Here is a 16,405-nt window from a genome sequence, read left to right on the forward strand (position 1 = left end):
AATACATGCACCTAACAAGAGGAGAGCTCCAAGCTGTGCTCAGCAGATTTGATTTATAAAGATGGCTGACTCAACCAGATTATCATAAACCAAAATGATTAATTTGCCATGAACAAATTGCTCAGCATAATATGAAGATCAAAAGCAATTGCTTTGCAGTTGATAACAGGTTGCTGGCTAGAATGTGGTATCTCCTGTGATGAGGAGACAGCTTCTATGAAATTCTTTAACATCTTAAAGACCTTCTCCTCCTGATATTTTTCAGGGAAAAAAAAAAACCCATAGCCTCTCAATTCTTTGCATATACTCCTTAAGCAGGCTGATTTTTAATGAAGTACAGAGAAGTTTGCCTGAGAAGACCTTCAGGATTTGGCAAAGCATTAAGGAGGATTCACTCATATATTATACAATACTATGAAAAAATTTCTCTGTGTAGTGCATTAATGACAACTCTAGAGAATTTCATAAGAAATAGGACTGAAATGAGAAATATAAAGTAGATTTATCCCAGCTAATGTGTTTCCTGACATTTAATGCTGGAAAATTCTTTCAGACTTAAAATCACAAGTCTGAAAGAGCAGACTACATTGATGTGCTCCTAGTCACTCATTGAAAAGCGTATTTCAGATGACTTACCACATTGCAGCTATGAATAAAAATACTCTCAGGATATCCAGTAACCATCATGAGCACAAACACCACATTAAATAACATTAAATATCACCCTGCTACTATTAAGTAACTATAGCACTCACCCAGCAATGCTGTTATTCTCATCCTTGCTCCAGGCTAAGCGAAGACTGTAAGAGGAGCTAAGAAACTGCCCAGGTATGATCACTTCTGAGAAGATTGTGCCCTCCTTAGAAGCAGACTGTGTCCACTATTGATATGGTGGTGAGTTGATAAAATTACAGCAACTTTTGAGATATTTATCAGCTCCTTGCTGTACACTGGACCATAGTAGTCATTCTAGTAATTTCTTAAATGCAATAAATGAACAAACTGTTTGACTACACCTTTATAAAATAAACATACCTTACAATGTTCTCGTTTTCTTTTATTTTGCTCTGTGCTATCCTTGTGAAAGATTGTTTCAGTGAATATGGATTTACAACTACAATGATATCATCAACTCTCCCAAATGGAAGACTTGCATAAGGTGGTGTGATTTAAAGGACTGAAAACAAAAAAAATAAAACAAAAACCCAACACAACTTACCAAAGGCTCTTCCACATTCTCATTTGATTGCACTGTAAATGCAGAGATATCCTAGACATAGAAATGAAAAAAAAAAATGTAAAAATATTTGAGACAGTATATTTGCAGGTGTCCATTAAAGACCTGATTTTTTAATGGTTTACTCAGATAAAATCACTAAGTATATTTAAATAGAATAAAATGGCAAATTAATGGAACTAAAATTATATTTATATTTATTTAGATTATCTGAGTACCATTAATATTAAAACCATTATTTTATCAGTTTTATATTCAATGTTTCTAAACCAGCATTTTTCACCTCACTAAAAGTAGTAAATACATGTGATTCACACCCTTCATTAAATACATGTGATTCACAAGGACTTCATTTAAGGTGCAATGCACTTCTAAGTTGTAGAACTCTGAATTAGTAGATTACACATGGCTGCGCCTGCAGAGTATGCCAGCTGTCAGGTACTTCCCTCTTGATCATGGGCTTTTATTTGAATAATAACTATAGCAATTACAAATACAAAATTTTACCTGTACTAAGTAGAAAAATGGAGATGTTCCCCAACATCTTGCTCACTCAGAACCAATTAATTTGCATAATATTGCTGGGCCAAATTATTTTCCTAACACAGAGGAGAGAGAAAATACGTATTTTCTCCAGATAAAAATTTTGTCTTAATTATCAGATCCTTGTCCTTTGCCCCTTCCATCTGGATCCTTTACAACACTAAATGTCCTGGAACAGAACGGTTAATCATAGGAAGACTCATTTCCATTCTCGTATAAGCTGAGCCTTTTTGGGTACTTTTAAAATTTGGTGTACAGGGTGTGCTGTGGTTGAGTCAGTCTCTAAGAGAATGCTGGAAAAAAATGAGACCCTAGGTATTCCACCTAAAATTTGGGATTTTAATACAGCCCGGGAATCTGAAAGCATAAACACAGTGTGTTTATGTGCTGTATCTCTGCGATGCATACCACAGACTCACCATCTGCACCACAGGAGAAAAATAACTTAGATTAAACTTTGAGAGTAAAATGTATCTTAAGTGAAAATGAAGAAAAAAATAAAACTCATTACATATTTACACAGAGAGTTACTGAAAATAGGTGAAACTGAAAATGTGCTTAACAAGATTTTGGGATTGTGAGAAAAATACTCCACAAAAGAGCACAATAAAACAGCTAGACTAGCCATTTTAGGAGAAAATAGCTGTCCCACTAAGGCAGTCAGATGTTTCTCTTTAGACTCAGTCAGGCCAAGAGTCTTAAGGGTATTAGAATCTTTCTAGCAACATCTAAGAATTTCTGACAACAGACAAGGTCTGGATTTGAGACAATATGATGTTTCAATGCAGCTTGTCTGTAGAACAGATTTCCTGAATTTTTATAGCCAGTTCTAGTGCCTTCTTAATAGCACAGAAAAAAATTATCTCAAAACCTGTTTATTTCTTACCTGTGCAAATCCATTAAATGCTATGGTGGATGCCTAAGTAGAAGTGAAGATCAAAACAAATTATAATTTGTTTACTAAATCTGAACATGAGTTAAAACATTTTTATTTGCAAAATAAAAATGTAGGTCAGACATAAAAAGAAGGAACAAAAAAGAAAAAAGAGAAAAAAGATATAAAATGAAGGGTAAGGCAGCAAGAAATTTTTACAACAGCGGTATTTGGTGACAGACATCACAGACTTAAAGAAAATGAGAAAAAGAAAAAACAGAATACTTTAAATATTTTTAAAAAACAATAATTAAAAAAAATACCAGGTGCATTTAAAGATCTACGGATAAAACAAAAAAGCTGCCAGACACAATTTGTCTTCACAGTTCAATGCTTCATTCACCATTTTGAAATGCATTTTAGTCAGCCTGCTTGAAGGGCTGAAGGACACCACACCATGAAGAGTCGCATGGCAATTTTTCAAAAAAAGAAATAGCATGGACTTAGGAAGGGCGGTAGGAAACACACAAATGGAATGTTCATAAACAACAAGCTTATGCATGGCCTAAGGAACTCTTTGTCTAGACTACACTACACACTGGGGTAGGTACCTCTTCTTTATCAGCCTCAATTTCCTGGTACAACAATCCATATCTCCGGTTAGCAATTTCATCTTCAGATAAATCTGAGTTGTTGGTCTCATTGTCTTTAGGACTAGTTGAACTCTCGGTGCTAGCATTTCTGGAATTTCCCATTTGAAACAGAGACAAGGGTCTAGCTATCTCCTTGCTTGGTCCAGGATTGCTACTACCCGCCTGCTCCCTGGGCAAATCTTGTTTTACTAGTGTCTCCTGAATTATGTGGCCTGTGCTTGCACCTACTTCCCCCCAGCTGTTATCAGTACCTCCTAGGTCTTCTGTAGACCATTTATTACTAATGCCTAACCAAACATTTTCCATGTTACCTTCCTCTGAGTTTTGCTGCTTGGGGAAAAAGGGCCAATTATCCAGTCCATTGGCTTGGCTATCTGACAGACTAGAAAAACCCCAGGAATCATTAGTAACTGTTGGATCCCAGTTTGCCAGCCAGGGCTCTGTTTCCAAGGCTTCAGGGACACCACTGCTAATCACTTCAGTGACTGCTGTTGCTGTCCTACCTGTCATTTGGTCATCTGCATTATCTAGACAAGGATTATCACAGCTTGTGCCAGCAGCATCAGCTGCCTTGGGTAGCAATGCCCACTGTTCTTCAGCAGCAGCTTGACCTTTAGTACCAGTACTACCATTTGGGAGGTGGCTGATGCTATTATCTTCAGTTCCTTTACCAGACTCTTCTGTACTGAATAATTCAGCATCACATAGATCCCTTCCAGTATCTGGAGGGTACTTGCCCGTGTGGTCTAGGTCAATATGTGCCCTCGTGTTTATACACTCCATGGATGTACTCTGTCCAGTACCACTGTCAGTTTGATCTAAGGCCTCCTCAAATGTATTTTCGTGGTCCTCATCCCAGATACCAAGGACTCTCTCAGGTTCAGAGCCAGTGCTTTCTATAGTCTTACAGTTGTACCCCGCTATTTTGTCCCTACTTTCCAGTCCTGTGCTCAACAATGGTATTTCTCTATCCATCTTCTCAATGGCCTTGACCTGTTTGAATTCTTCTTCTGTAAAGTTTTCTAGGTTACCACCACTAGCTCGCCCAGTATCCCCATAATTATCTTCAAACTCATGTAAATTTTCTACCTTTGTGCTGACTAAAATTTCAGGATCTGATTTTGCTAAACCGTTATGAAATTCTGCCTCACTGTTTCCTTTGGTTTCACAGCTTTGCTCTTCCAGTTCCTCTGTACTTTCTACCTCCTTGTAGTTAGCTCCAGTCTCTACCTTTTCACTTGGCTTGACACCTGCCCACTCGTCTTCCTCATGCTCTTCCTCTGCATTTTGCACATCACATGCGAGTGGTTCATCCAACAAACTATCAGTTCCCAGGATGGGTGCCTCAAAACTGGTTACATTCTCTAAAGGCTGATTGGTCACCACATCTTTCCACACGACACTTTTGGCATCCAACTGGTCCTCCAGTGAAGTCCTCTGGTTTTCGCTTACAGAAGCTGGCCCTGGTGCAGCATCCTCCTGCTCACCTACTGCAGGCCAAACATTAGCAGGCAGAGTACCCGGGGATTCACTTGAGGTTTGCTCTGCCCTGGGGAAAAGCAAAGAACTGCCTGCAGTAATTTCCTGGCTGATACTGGGTGTGCTAACATCTAGGCCCCAGTTGAGTGAACCTAGATCAGTTTGAGATCTGTTAGTATCTTCTGATGACACACTGTTTGGGGTTTCCTCCATGATCAGGTTACACAAGGAAAGACTTTTTGAAGAATCAGGCTTTAAGCAGACAGAAAAGCAAAGAAAAAACACAAGATGAAAAAGATAAAGGCGGACTTGATGAGAAAACACAACATTTATATTTTACAAGAGCAATTTCAATCTAAAGAATGAAGTGACTACATTAAGCAATTTTAGGAAAAGCTATGTGATTTGCAATATCTGAAGGCAATAAATTGTAATGCAAAAGAGCAGCACTGATGCACAAAAAAAGAAAACTATGCATTACACCACAGTGATTAAATAAGTCTCTAGAGTGGTTGTCATTTTGGGGGGAGTTTTGCTTACCGGCTGTACCAATTCGCTGCTTGTCTGTATAGAACGAAGTCATACACATAAAACACAGAAAAGAAGAACATGATTTACTTTGATACAGCAGCAGTTCATTAATTAGCAGCTCTCTAACCAGCTGCAGTTACCAAATCAGAGTGGGGAAGGAGCAGCGGGTCCTTTCCCACCACTCCACCCAAGACTAATTCCAGGCCTCTGAATTTCAAATCTCTGAATTACATTATAAAAAAAGTTCTTCATGTACCTTGAATATTGGTCACCTCTTGCTTTCCCCTGTGAGTCACTAACATTTTTATTTCAAATGTTTAGCTATGAAGTACACTGTCATTTTTTTAAAAAAGAACAAAGATGAAAAAAATGATAATACAGAATAAATACATAACATTAAAAGGCTATAAATAAAACTGTGCAAAAAGAAGACATTAATAAAACTATCTAATCTAAGTTTAGAGCAATACATTCTCAATATTTCTAGGTTATTTCATGTAGTCCAAATATTTGCAGCCTTGAAATTTTGGCTAGCCTACATACATGACTGTTTTTATCAGCTCTTATTTAACTTCACTCAATGTAAGGACATACACGTTTAATGTACATCATACATGGAATGTGAAAAAGACTGTGCTGTGAATCTGAATACATGACAAGCATTCACAGATTTCTGTGCTGGCTGAAGCTACAAAAGGTCAAACATGGACATACCAGGCTCCATGTCAAGTCAACCTAGCTAACTCCATTACATACAGTCAAAAGAATGCTCACAAAAAGGGTTGTTTTCTTCCTGTAGATCATTTAATGTGATTTGGCACCAGGAAGAAGAAGGAAGGATTCATTCAGTTTCCTACAGCAGTGGTTTCTTTTGTGAGTAACTCCAGTTCACTGTATTGCCCACAAAGACAAGCTAAATTCTGTCTTTACTCCTAGTTTTGAGAAAATGGTTGTCCACTGGGTTAATGGACACTGTCAGGTATTTAAAACAAGTGACTTATATCCATTATTACCTTCTAATAGCTGTACTTCGGCCATATTAAAAGCAATACACTTAGCTGTAAAGACTGTGAATCTTTTAGCCTAGATTTCTGAGATAATTTAGGTTTTGTAGGCTAAGCAACAGAGATTATTTTCTGTTGTTAGTTTTAAAAGACACCCAGTGGCTTCATATACTTGAAAGAGTTTTTTCATGGTCTGTGAATTCTTTATCTCGGCTTTTGGTAAAAGAATTGTAAATCTGAGTTTAACTTACAAAATCAGAGGCACAGAAATACTATTACGTATGTCAGGCTTACCGTCCATAGGTCCCATGGCAATGTCTGGAAAAAGTAGCGAAAGAAAGAGCTTGTTAGAAAAATACCATTCCAGAACAGTATGTCCAACATGCTTCATAACAATGCCCATTAAATGAGGAGAGAACTTATTTATAAGCATGCTTATAGTACATACATATTTTCTATATTAGCACATGTCCATGTGTGCGTCTCTACGTATCTGCACAATACTTTTGGTTATAAAGGATGGGAAGTATGCAACGCATTGTGGTATTTCCCACTTCAAAGTAGTTGTTGCTTTCCAGCAAACTCACATGTGTGCATGAGTAATGGCCAGGTTTGGAGCTGGGGACTAAGGCACTTCCAATAGGTATACATGCCTCTGCAAGGTGTCAGCTTTAAAGAGATTACAGTTGGGGTTTTCTAGCCAGTTAAAAATGACACAGATAACCACTGAAAATTAGTGGCCTTCCTCACAACACTGACACTAGAAAGGAAAATGGCATACTATTTGGGAAAGGAAATAAGAAAGCTGACTAATATTTTCTTTTTCTTCTCCAGTCTGTTAATTAATGCTAGTGGCCTCTCAACAGAAGAGCTAAACAGACAAATGAAAGAAAAGCAGCAGACTTCATGCCAAATATTTATAGCCCACCACATGAGACGGAACTCTGCTGGTTCGTATCAAAAGAGAAGAGAACCAGACAGGTTTAGAAAGGTCCTTTCTAATGCAGCCATAGAAACAGAAAAGCAACTGAAGGAAGGACAGACCAGGGCTCACCTACTGTGGTTGGATCACCCTGGCAGAGCAGTGGAGGGAGGTAATTAATTAAATTAACAACAGACAAGTCATGCCAGGCCTTCCAAGGAATCATGCACAGATGACTACTCCTGTCTTCACATTCCTACCTCAGCTGTTTCCTGAATGGAAAATATCCATGACTGAAGCAAAAACTATACACATATGGAAATACCATATAAGGCTCTCCTCTTAATCTCCCTGCAAGCACAGGGCTCTCCAGCCACAAGTTTCAGTCTCTCTATAATGCCATAGTAATGACCCTGTCACCTCCACAGAAAACAAGACCCAGACTGCAGGGCTGTCCTCCCTTCTAAAATCATGGTGTTCTGACTCATCCACAGCTCTTGTAGATGTGGGCCATTTTTTCTCATATGCCTTTGTTCTGCAGAAAGGTGAAAGGAGTGAGTAAAACTGCTCAGCGAATTCTTCCTATGCCCCTATATGAAAAGTTACTATGTTACTTTTTTAAAACAAATTTTCTACAAAAAATTATATTCTGTATTTTATGGCATAGTTGAATATAAAATAACTGCTTTTCACTAAAGTAATAAACTTTTCTACAATCTATACAATATGATGTCAGAACAAATATGTTCTGTCATAAGAGTTAAGTATCTTTTGTTTAATGATCCCACTGCTCTAATCAGCATGATTATAAAACAAGCTGAAAGAGTAGTTAGCAAAGTCCCACTTAGTCTTTTCTGTCACTGCTGAATGCTAGGGAATGTCATTTGCCTTCCCCTTCCTTTTCTCTGTTAAAAAGCAGAAAAAACATAACAAGTAAAATGCACAAAGCTTTTGCTAGAATGGAACACTTCTCATAGCAAATCTCAATGAGAAAATTCAGCTAATGTTCAGAGTGTTGACAGTGCATTCTTTTTCTGACAGCACATACCTTGTCAAAGATCACTACAGATCTCATTATATAACTAGGGCTTCACACTGAATAAGAAATTAATTAACTGAGGTAGAGATCAGCAGAGAATCAGGACCATCTCAGCCTTAAAGCTTCTTGTCTTCTCAATCCCTTCCCAGTGCTGCATTTCTGAACAGCTGACAAGTCTTCTCACGTCTCAGAGAACAAGCCAGATAATTGATAGGTCTTGCTAACAGTGTATTAACATTGTTTCTTTGTGTACAAAACAGGGATACAGACACGTGGGCCATGAGATCTTCTCTACTTTGCTACAGGCTCTCTGGGTAGTGAGGTGAATTCTCGATTTTAAAATTGTAGGATAAGCCAATGAATATCAGCAACTTGATATATTAGCATTTTCTTTCTTTTTTTTTTTTTTAATTTTAGTTTTCATCTTTTTTTTTTTCCATATTGCTGCAAAAAGCTACCATTACAAATATTACTATTGAATGTAGACTTTCAATAACACAACATTCTATAAGAAAACACCCTATTCCATACTCTAATTTTCCTTAAGGTTAGGTCTAAAGTAGATCAATAGCAAAAACCACTCAGATCATACCACTGCTTGATACAGAAACTCCATCACAGTAAAGCAACTGCATGCTGACTCCATGAGACCTAGGTCCTCTAAGGCATCTTTCCAGACATGAAGAATCAAAGTCAGGTCAGAAAAGTTGTCAGAAAAACAGGCACTGGAGACTAATAATGTTTACACTAAGAGTTATTCTAACGATGGAAAATAATAGCTTGCTAAAGTCAAGGTCAAGGTACCAACAACCATTCTCATCAGCAGACATCTCATTTTACCACATAACAATTTCCTCTCCTTCTAGTACATCATCAAGTACATGGTTACTGATGGGGAAGGCTGGCTTGTGCTTCTCAGGAAGATAAAGTTTTTCAGATACTCCTTATTAATACATGAGGCAAACCTTTTCTACCAAACACAGTATATTGCATTCATACGCTTTGACTATGTCAAGGCAAAGAGATACCTGAGACATGGGTGAATGACTAACTCCTGTTGATACAGCTTCTGGCTTGAAAGGGTCGAAGTCCAAATCCAGTAATGATTCCTCTTTCTTAGCTTCAGGTACTTCATTCTTTTAGAAGAGAAATACAACTCTTGAAAAACTTAACTTTTAAAAGCTGCCCTGTGCAGTAAAATATTAAAATGATCAAGAAAAAAAACCAAACACCCCACAGATTTACTAGCTGTGGTGCACACCAGAAGGGGAGGAAGCTCTGAAGATTTTCCTGAGGTTGGTATAAGTTTTACTTTTATGAGATTCACTCTTATGATGTCTTTAGTTTCTCTGTAATAGAGGTTTGCCTTTTCAGGCTAAACAGTCACAGCCCTCTCAAAGAAGTGTTGAGTGTCCATCACTTGATGGTGAAGGCCCTTTTAAAGTGCTTTGAGACACACATCAAAGTTAAAAACTACATAAATGACACCCAATGTCCATACATTCTAATAAGTTAATCTCTTCCCAAACACAAACATTAGTAAAAAGCCAATACAGAAGGATCTGAATGCATTTGAATTAAATTTTAATTCTGAACATGGTATACCAATTTACAATTAATGTTGTCTATAGCTCTAAACTTTAGGAAACATCTAATAGTAAGGAAGGTTGCCCAGAGCAACTGGAAGGGTGCCCAGTAAGGTTGTCCACTGGAAGGCTGCAAGTAAGGTTGCCCAGAGTAGTAGTCATGGATGCTCCATCCTTAAAAGTGTTCAAAGCCAAGTTGGATGGGGCTTTGATCAACCTGGTCTTGTGAGGGCTATCCCTGTCCATGGCAGGGGGAAGAAACTAGATGATCTTTAAGGTCTCTTTCAAATAAAAACATTTTATGATTCTATGATATGGTCTTACTAAACTGGATTACCAGGGTTGAGTCTTTTTGGTTTGCAATTAATAAATTAGCCAAGGCCTCTGAGGTCACTATAAAAATATATACACATATATATGTTCAATGGGCTACAGATCTTTTCTGCTGTAAATCAACCTGAAAAAACTATCAGTGTGTTTCAACATTCTAATTAGTGTGAAACTATAGCTGAGATTTAATTATCATTAATTGTAAGTATTCTAGGCAAGCATCTTGATCTTGCTAACAAGGCTAGTACTGCCTACTGCTAGTTGTTCAGTTAAACAGTAAGAGAGCTTGTATGACTGGGCAAGTCTACTGCAATATGGCACGTATAAACCCAGCAAAACCAGGAGATAATAATAATAAAGATGATGACAATGATAGTAAAATTAATGAGCAAAGACCTTCTGTTATTCAAACATTTAAGAGTATAAATGTTCCAAATTACTGTAACTATTGGTAAACAGATGTTCAAAGTTAGGTAATGGCTAATGGCCATTAGTTAGGTTTGTGGCATAATGGCTTCCATTATGCCACAAAACACCTTAACTCTGTGTCACCTGCAAACATGGTCAAAAGAGCTACTCAGCTCCCATATTAGGAATGACAGAGTGACCTAAAACTCTTCAGTCTGTAAGAGGTGCTAAGCGTGATGTCTATACCAGTGTGAGAGGCACAGGGGTTTGGCTACCCCCTGATTCTTCAGGGAGGCAGGAAAGCAGTTGGCAGCAAAGGTCATGAGGGCAAATGTAAAATAAAGAAGTGGTGCTGCTCCATGCAGCACAGAGTCCAGCTGGGGACCTTCTCAGCTTCAGGTAGTGTGAATGTGAAAAATGTACACATGCTGAAAGAGTGAATAAATTTGTGGCAAAGTAGTCTGCTGAGGCTTACTAAATTGGTAGAAATCATGTTGAGCAAGCCCCAGAGCAGCAAAAGAATGGAGGCTAAGAGACTCTGGTAGAAGAGGGTGTCAGGAGTACCAACATTGCTTGCCTTGATTTACTCTGGTAGAAGAGGGTGTCAGGAGTACCAACATTGCTTGCCTTGATTTACTCTGGTAGAAGAGGGTGTCAGGAGTACCAACATTGCTTGCCTTGATTTATCTTCTTAGGCCATAGACCAGATAAGGTATCGAAAGTCACAGGGTACTGATCACTGATAGCCAAGTTACCCATGCCACTCAGACCAAAATGAAGAGAACACTCATCTTAACTTCAGTGACAAAGCCCCAAATAAACATACAGAGTACCTAAGATACCACATTACCGGGATATGCAGGAGAAACAGGGACCTCAGGAAATCCCTCAATAAGGGACAAAGCTATGACAAGAACGTCTGCCAAATATACTGTATTTATTTCACCAGAGCATAATGAAGCATGAATAAATTAAACATTCGAAAGAGGCAGCTGTGGCAGAGGCAAGGCCGTATCTCCTAGAGGTATGTACAAGGAATGAAGAAGGCACAAGAAACCTTCAAGGACTACCAGAACTGTTACCCTCTCTCTGTACACAGTCTGTACAAGCCTTAAAATAGCCTTAGCATTTATGGACCATTCACTTTAGAACTGTCAGGCACACTCAGACACATTATGTATCTGTAGGGGGCATATAAAGGCCTACAATGTCCAAGTTAGTAACTGGACAGCAGGGAGAAATGTGATGTGAAGAAAAGAAGAAATTAAGCAAGGAACACACATTTCTGAATGATCCTTTCATCTGGTCAACCAGATATTTCATCTTCTCACCTCCTTCTTTTACTAGACAGTAATTAAGTCCATTTTTAATGAATAACCTGGATGTGTAAGACACTGTTGAATCAGTGCACAAATATTCAACAGCATCAAGCAGAACTGTCTTTCACCATTGTGCACTAATGCAGCGAATGCATCAGTACTGCTTAGTAAAGAAGGAGGAACAACAACAATTACAGGATAATTGTGTTTCAAGAAACAAAAGTTTGGCCTGTTTGTAATCCCCTCCAAAACACTGTACTAAAGCAGCAAAGCTCTTCTCATCAGTCTGTTGGTTTTGTGCCTCTGCAGGAGCAGGGTCTGGGACACCAGTGGTGGTCCCTTGGGAAGTCCTGCAGGTTCTGCAGGCCTAATAGCTTTCTCCATACTGCTCAACAAGGGCTTTGGGAATTTAGGAGGAGCCCTAAACATCAAGAGAAGCAAGTTCCTATTTCCTGTAGATTTCATGCTATATTTTCCTTAACTGGTTCACATACACAAGGATACAAAATCTATACGTCACGTTATTTGGGTATATCCGAACATGCTCAGAGATCTCAAATACAGTAAAGATGCTTTAGTGATGCAGGTGGGTTTCGTGGATGCAGAAGGGCAAATGATTGATGGCCAGGGAATAGCTTAGGATACCCCCAGGTCATTGACTGTGGAGGAGGGAAGGACATAAATCACTCACTAAAGGGAGATCCATTTTCTTTGAGAGATGAGGAAAATATTTCAGTTCTCAGAAGCATGCCCACTTTTATTATGCCATTCCATTTCTATGCGAATCTCACAGAAAGGTTATAAGGATTCTGGAAATGTGACTTACACTAATTTAAAGCCTTGTTCTGATGTCATCTCTTAATGGAAAAGCAAACCAGTTTCATTTCTGCTTCCCTGGATGGCTTGATGTATGCATGTTAGTTAGATACAGTATTTAATACAAGGGACCATATCTAGCACAGGTTACACCAACTCTTACCAGTGATAACAAGGCTTATGCTCCTAAAGTAATTAATTGCTATTAAGGCAGGGTAGAGTGATACAAAAGACCTGACATCTGCCTTCAGAAAGAGTGCCTACCAGCAGCTGCATTCTGGGAGTAGCCTTTAAGTCTTTACTTGTATGGAGACTTAACTATAAATAAATCCTTTCCAAATAGATCTCTATACACAGCAATGCCTCTTTCTCCCTACCACAAGAAAACAAAGCATCACATGCTCAAATTGTATAAAATACATTTTTCATTGCTCTGCCTTTGTTCTCCTGTGTTGTCAAATGAGTTAGAAGAAACAAACGATTCAAATGAAAACAGACATTCCTAAACATTCTGTAAAAGCTTCAGATCTACATACTTCTCTCCAATCTACCAGATGCAGGCTTGGATTTCTGAGTTGCAGTTACCGTGAAAGAAAGGGTCTATTATTGAAAAAAAATGGTAATCACTCTAACAATATAAAAACTGAATAGCTGAATACAAATTTTATGGACTTATTTTGCACAATTCTGGCTTTTCTGTTTATTATATGCAACTTAAAAATACCATAATAATAAGATAAAATGAATTTTGAACCCTTCTCTGCTGTGCAGCTACTGTTTCTATGAGCAAAGCCAAGTGAATGAAACATCCAGCTGGTTTTTATAACCATAAAAACCAGCCAAGTTTCATTTTTTAAAAATTACTCAACAGAAAGACAGAATATTTTTAAATGAAGGAAAATGAAGAGATTTTGATGAAGGAAACAGAAGTAATGAAGGAGCTTTATAAAGTTCCACTTGAGACACTTAGCATTAACAAAAACCATCTTAGATTAACTCTCAGCTAGTAATGCAACCTGAATGCATTTAAATCTCAAACATAACTGTATCACAGTATTTTCAGTCAGACCTCTCAGGAAATTGCTCTTTTTTTCAATATGTATCAGTGTTAGCCCTTTTGAGTGATTATGTGTGACCTATTCAAAGGCAAAACACCATATGTGCAACTCTTTCATGATAAAAGAAAGTGGTAATTGTGCCTCTGCCTTGTACCTTCACCCTCATCCTCCCTCCCCATGAAGGTCAGTCCCCGGGGCACTATCTTGGAGAACTTAGGGTGATTACATGGCTGGACCTCTACACAATTCACTGAAGCTTACCTGTGATGGGGTTGTCACATTGATTTCTGGGACAAAGTTGTCGTCAAATAAGTTTATGATGTTCTCCGGTTGCAACTCCTTCGTGGGTGTGAGTTTAGGCAGTGGTGGGACTGGCGGACCTTTCCTCAGCTAGGCAGACAGCAAAAATGTCACAGACTAGTTCAGGGATAAAAGAAAATCTTTAAACTAGACCTAAACAAATTGTCTTAGGTTTTTACTTTTTACTACTGGCTGTTTCACCCTAAATAAGCCATGGGAATAAACCATGTATTGAATGGAACTGTTCAGCTGTTCACCACCAAGTACTTGGAAATAAACATTATGGGAAGAGCAAAACAACCCTATTTGAACTCAAGGTTTCAGATTTGATACAAAAGCAACTCTCGGTTATTTTTTTTCTGCTGTGACAGGCACACAGCACAAGACACTAGCTCTTCCAGGTGGCCCATAGCTGGAAGGGTGATACTGCACAGAAACAATGCCTCTGCAGCTTTTTGGCTTCTTGAGTTCATTTGTGTTTAGCTTTGGGATTTTGTCACTGCCCACCTGTTGCTAGCCTTAGAGTGTACTTAATGCTAAGACCATATAACCTCTGGGACCTATAGTACTTCAAAGGTGTCTAGTTCACTATATTCCTCCTGCTCTCCAGAGATTCACATAACTATGACAAATTAGTTGCTTGGAATAATACCAAATAGTATTGGATAATTTTTAAATCTACCAAAAACCCAAGAAAATAAATCCTCAGGTGGTATAGTGATATAACACCATCAGCACCAATGAGGCTGAGTCCTACCAGGTGAATACTCAGGCAGTGAGCTGTCACATTTTGGGAGACCAGAGAAAATAAGCATGCTCACTAGATACAAAATTAATTTTTATCTGATGTGCAGACAGCATAGAAACAATCAGCACAGAAGGTATCCCAATTCAAAAACATCTAGAACATCAACACAAGTCCTTGATATGCACATGAAGCATCATATACAACTCATGCTACAAATGGAACTGATGAATTAAACCAATTCTTATTTTACCAATACTAGTGAGAATAGAAGTTGCTCCATTGATTACAACAGTGTCAAACTTCCCAAACAGTGTTTAAAACAACCAATAAGACTTTAACTATCAGTAATTAGCAGAGCAGTATTTCAACTAGCTTTATTTTCATTGTTTTAGAGATTGGCCAGATCAGTGATATTCACTGGCTAATTTTTCCCAAGGTAAGCATAAATTTGAAGATGAATGAAGAGCAGAAATATATAATGTACAAAAATTCACAAGGAAGTTTTAGAAATAGGCTTTTGAAACTGTCATTGCTGGTATATGGGTCCTTAGAGACAATGCAACTTTTTAAGAAGTATTTTGGTTTGTTACTGCAAGTCTCATCAATTCACCAATCACCTAACATTTTCTTAATTTCCCTAATATAAAAAACCATTTTCTATTAATGTTGTGACACAGGGATGAACAACTGATGAACAGAACAGATGGCAACAGAACCAGTAGCCTCCCAGCCACTACTCAGTCACAGCCTAGATGAAAAACCCACCATGTACATCATCTCAGCTATCTTTCACTGCACAACAGGTAAGGTCCCTGTGCTAGGTATCTCCTTACCTGTGTAGGTGACTTAGGTCGGGCTGGTGCCAGAGACGCTGGTGCCAGCATATGATTGGGACTAGCAGTAGGGCTAGGTAGTGGAGAGACCTCCTCTGGTGGAGACGGTGTTTTTGCAAAGCGGAGTGGACCTGAATCACTAGACAGAAGCAAAGGAATGGCAAGGACATATATATCTTGCTGACTTATCACCTTGCAACAGCTGAACTGCATCCGTGATGTAATGTCAGTGACCACAAAAGAGAGTACACATTGGAGATGAATGAAGCCATTATATAGTGACTAAAACTGAAATTCCAATTAAAGACAATTAAAATTCAGTGTTAAAGGAAGTTTTAATTTTGAATTATCTTGATTTTTGGAACATTTGTTTACCTGAGCATTGTAACTTGAAGAAAACAAGAGTACCTGCATTTTTTCAGATTCTGCACTTGAAATACCTCTTCATTTATAAATTTATAACTATTATAAAATGTGAAATGGATTTACTGTCTTTATTTCACAAGCTTCTTGGAACAGAACACTCTGAAAAAACCATGGGAAGGCATAACAATGAATACTGCAAATAATTTTAAAAGCTCGGCAACTTCAGAAAGGTTTCAATAAAACAGAACACAGTCAAGATTATTATAAAGATATCACTATTTAGAAGGACAAATTGCAACAATTTTAAGCAAGCAGCAGTCTAGTGACTTCAACAGAGCTCTGCTGATACTAAGAAAAGA

At 38.1% G+C, this 16,405-nt stretch overlaps 1 protein-coding gene across 1 annotated transcript in view; it reads right to left on the reverse strand.

Annotated features, from left to right (window-relative positions):
* The window catches only part of AMPH (amphiphysin), a 131,058-nt gene that overhangs the window by 19,557 nt on the left and 95,096 nt on the right, over positions 1 to 16,405 (reverse strand). Inside the window, exons 10-17 of the mRNA XM_059849584.1 lie at positions 15,681 to 15,819; positions 14,061 to 14,189; positions 9,311 to 9,418; positions 6,616 to 6,639; positions 5,327 to 5,350; positions 4,538 to 5,038; positions 2,667 to 2,699; positions 1,220 to 1,270 (exon numbers count right to left, since the gene is read on the reverse strand). Coding sequence (XP_059705567.1) covers positions 1,220 to 1,270; positions 2,667 to 2,699; positions 4,538 to 5,038; positions 5,327 to 5,350; positions 6,616 to 6,639; positions 9,311 to 9,418; positions 14,061 to 14,189; positions 15,681 to 15,819 — 1,009 coding nt within the window. The remainder of the gene's footprint in view (positions 1 to 1,219; positions 1,271 to 2,666; positions 2,700 to 4,537; positions 5,039 to 5,326; positions 5,351 to 6,615; positions 6,640 to 9,310; positions 9,419 to 14,060; positions 14,190 to 15,680; positions 15,820 to 16,405) is intronic.

The sequence above is a fragment of the Haemorhous mexicanus genome, chromosome 1 (assembly GCF_027477595.1).
Source record: "Haemorhous mexicanus isolate bHaeMex1 chromosome 1, bHaeMex1.pri, whole genome shotgun sequence".
In the NCBI taxonomy this organism is placed as follows: Eukaryota; Metazoa; Chordata; class Aves; order Passeriformes; family Fringillidae; genus Haemorhous; species Haemorhous mexicanus.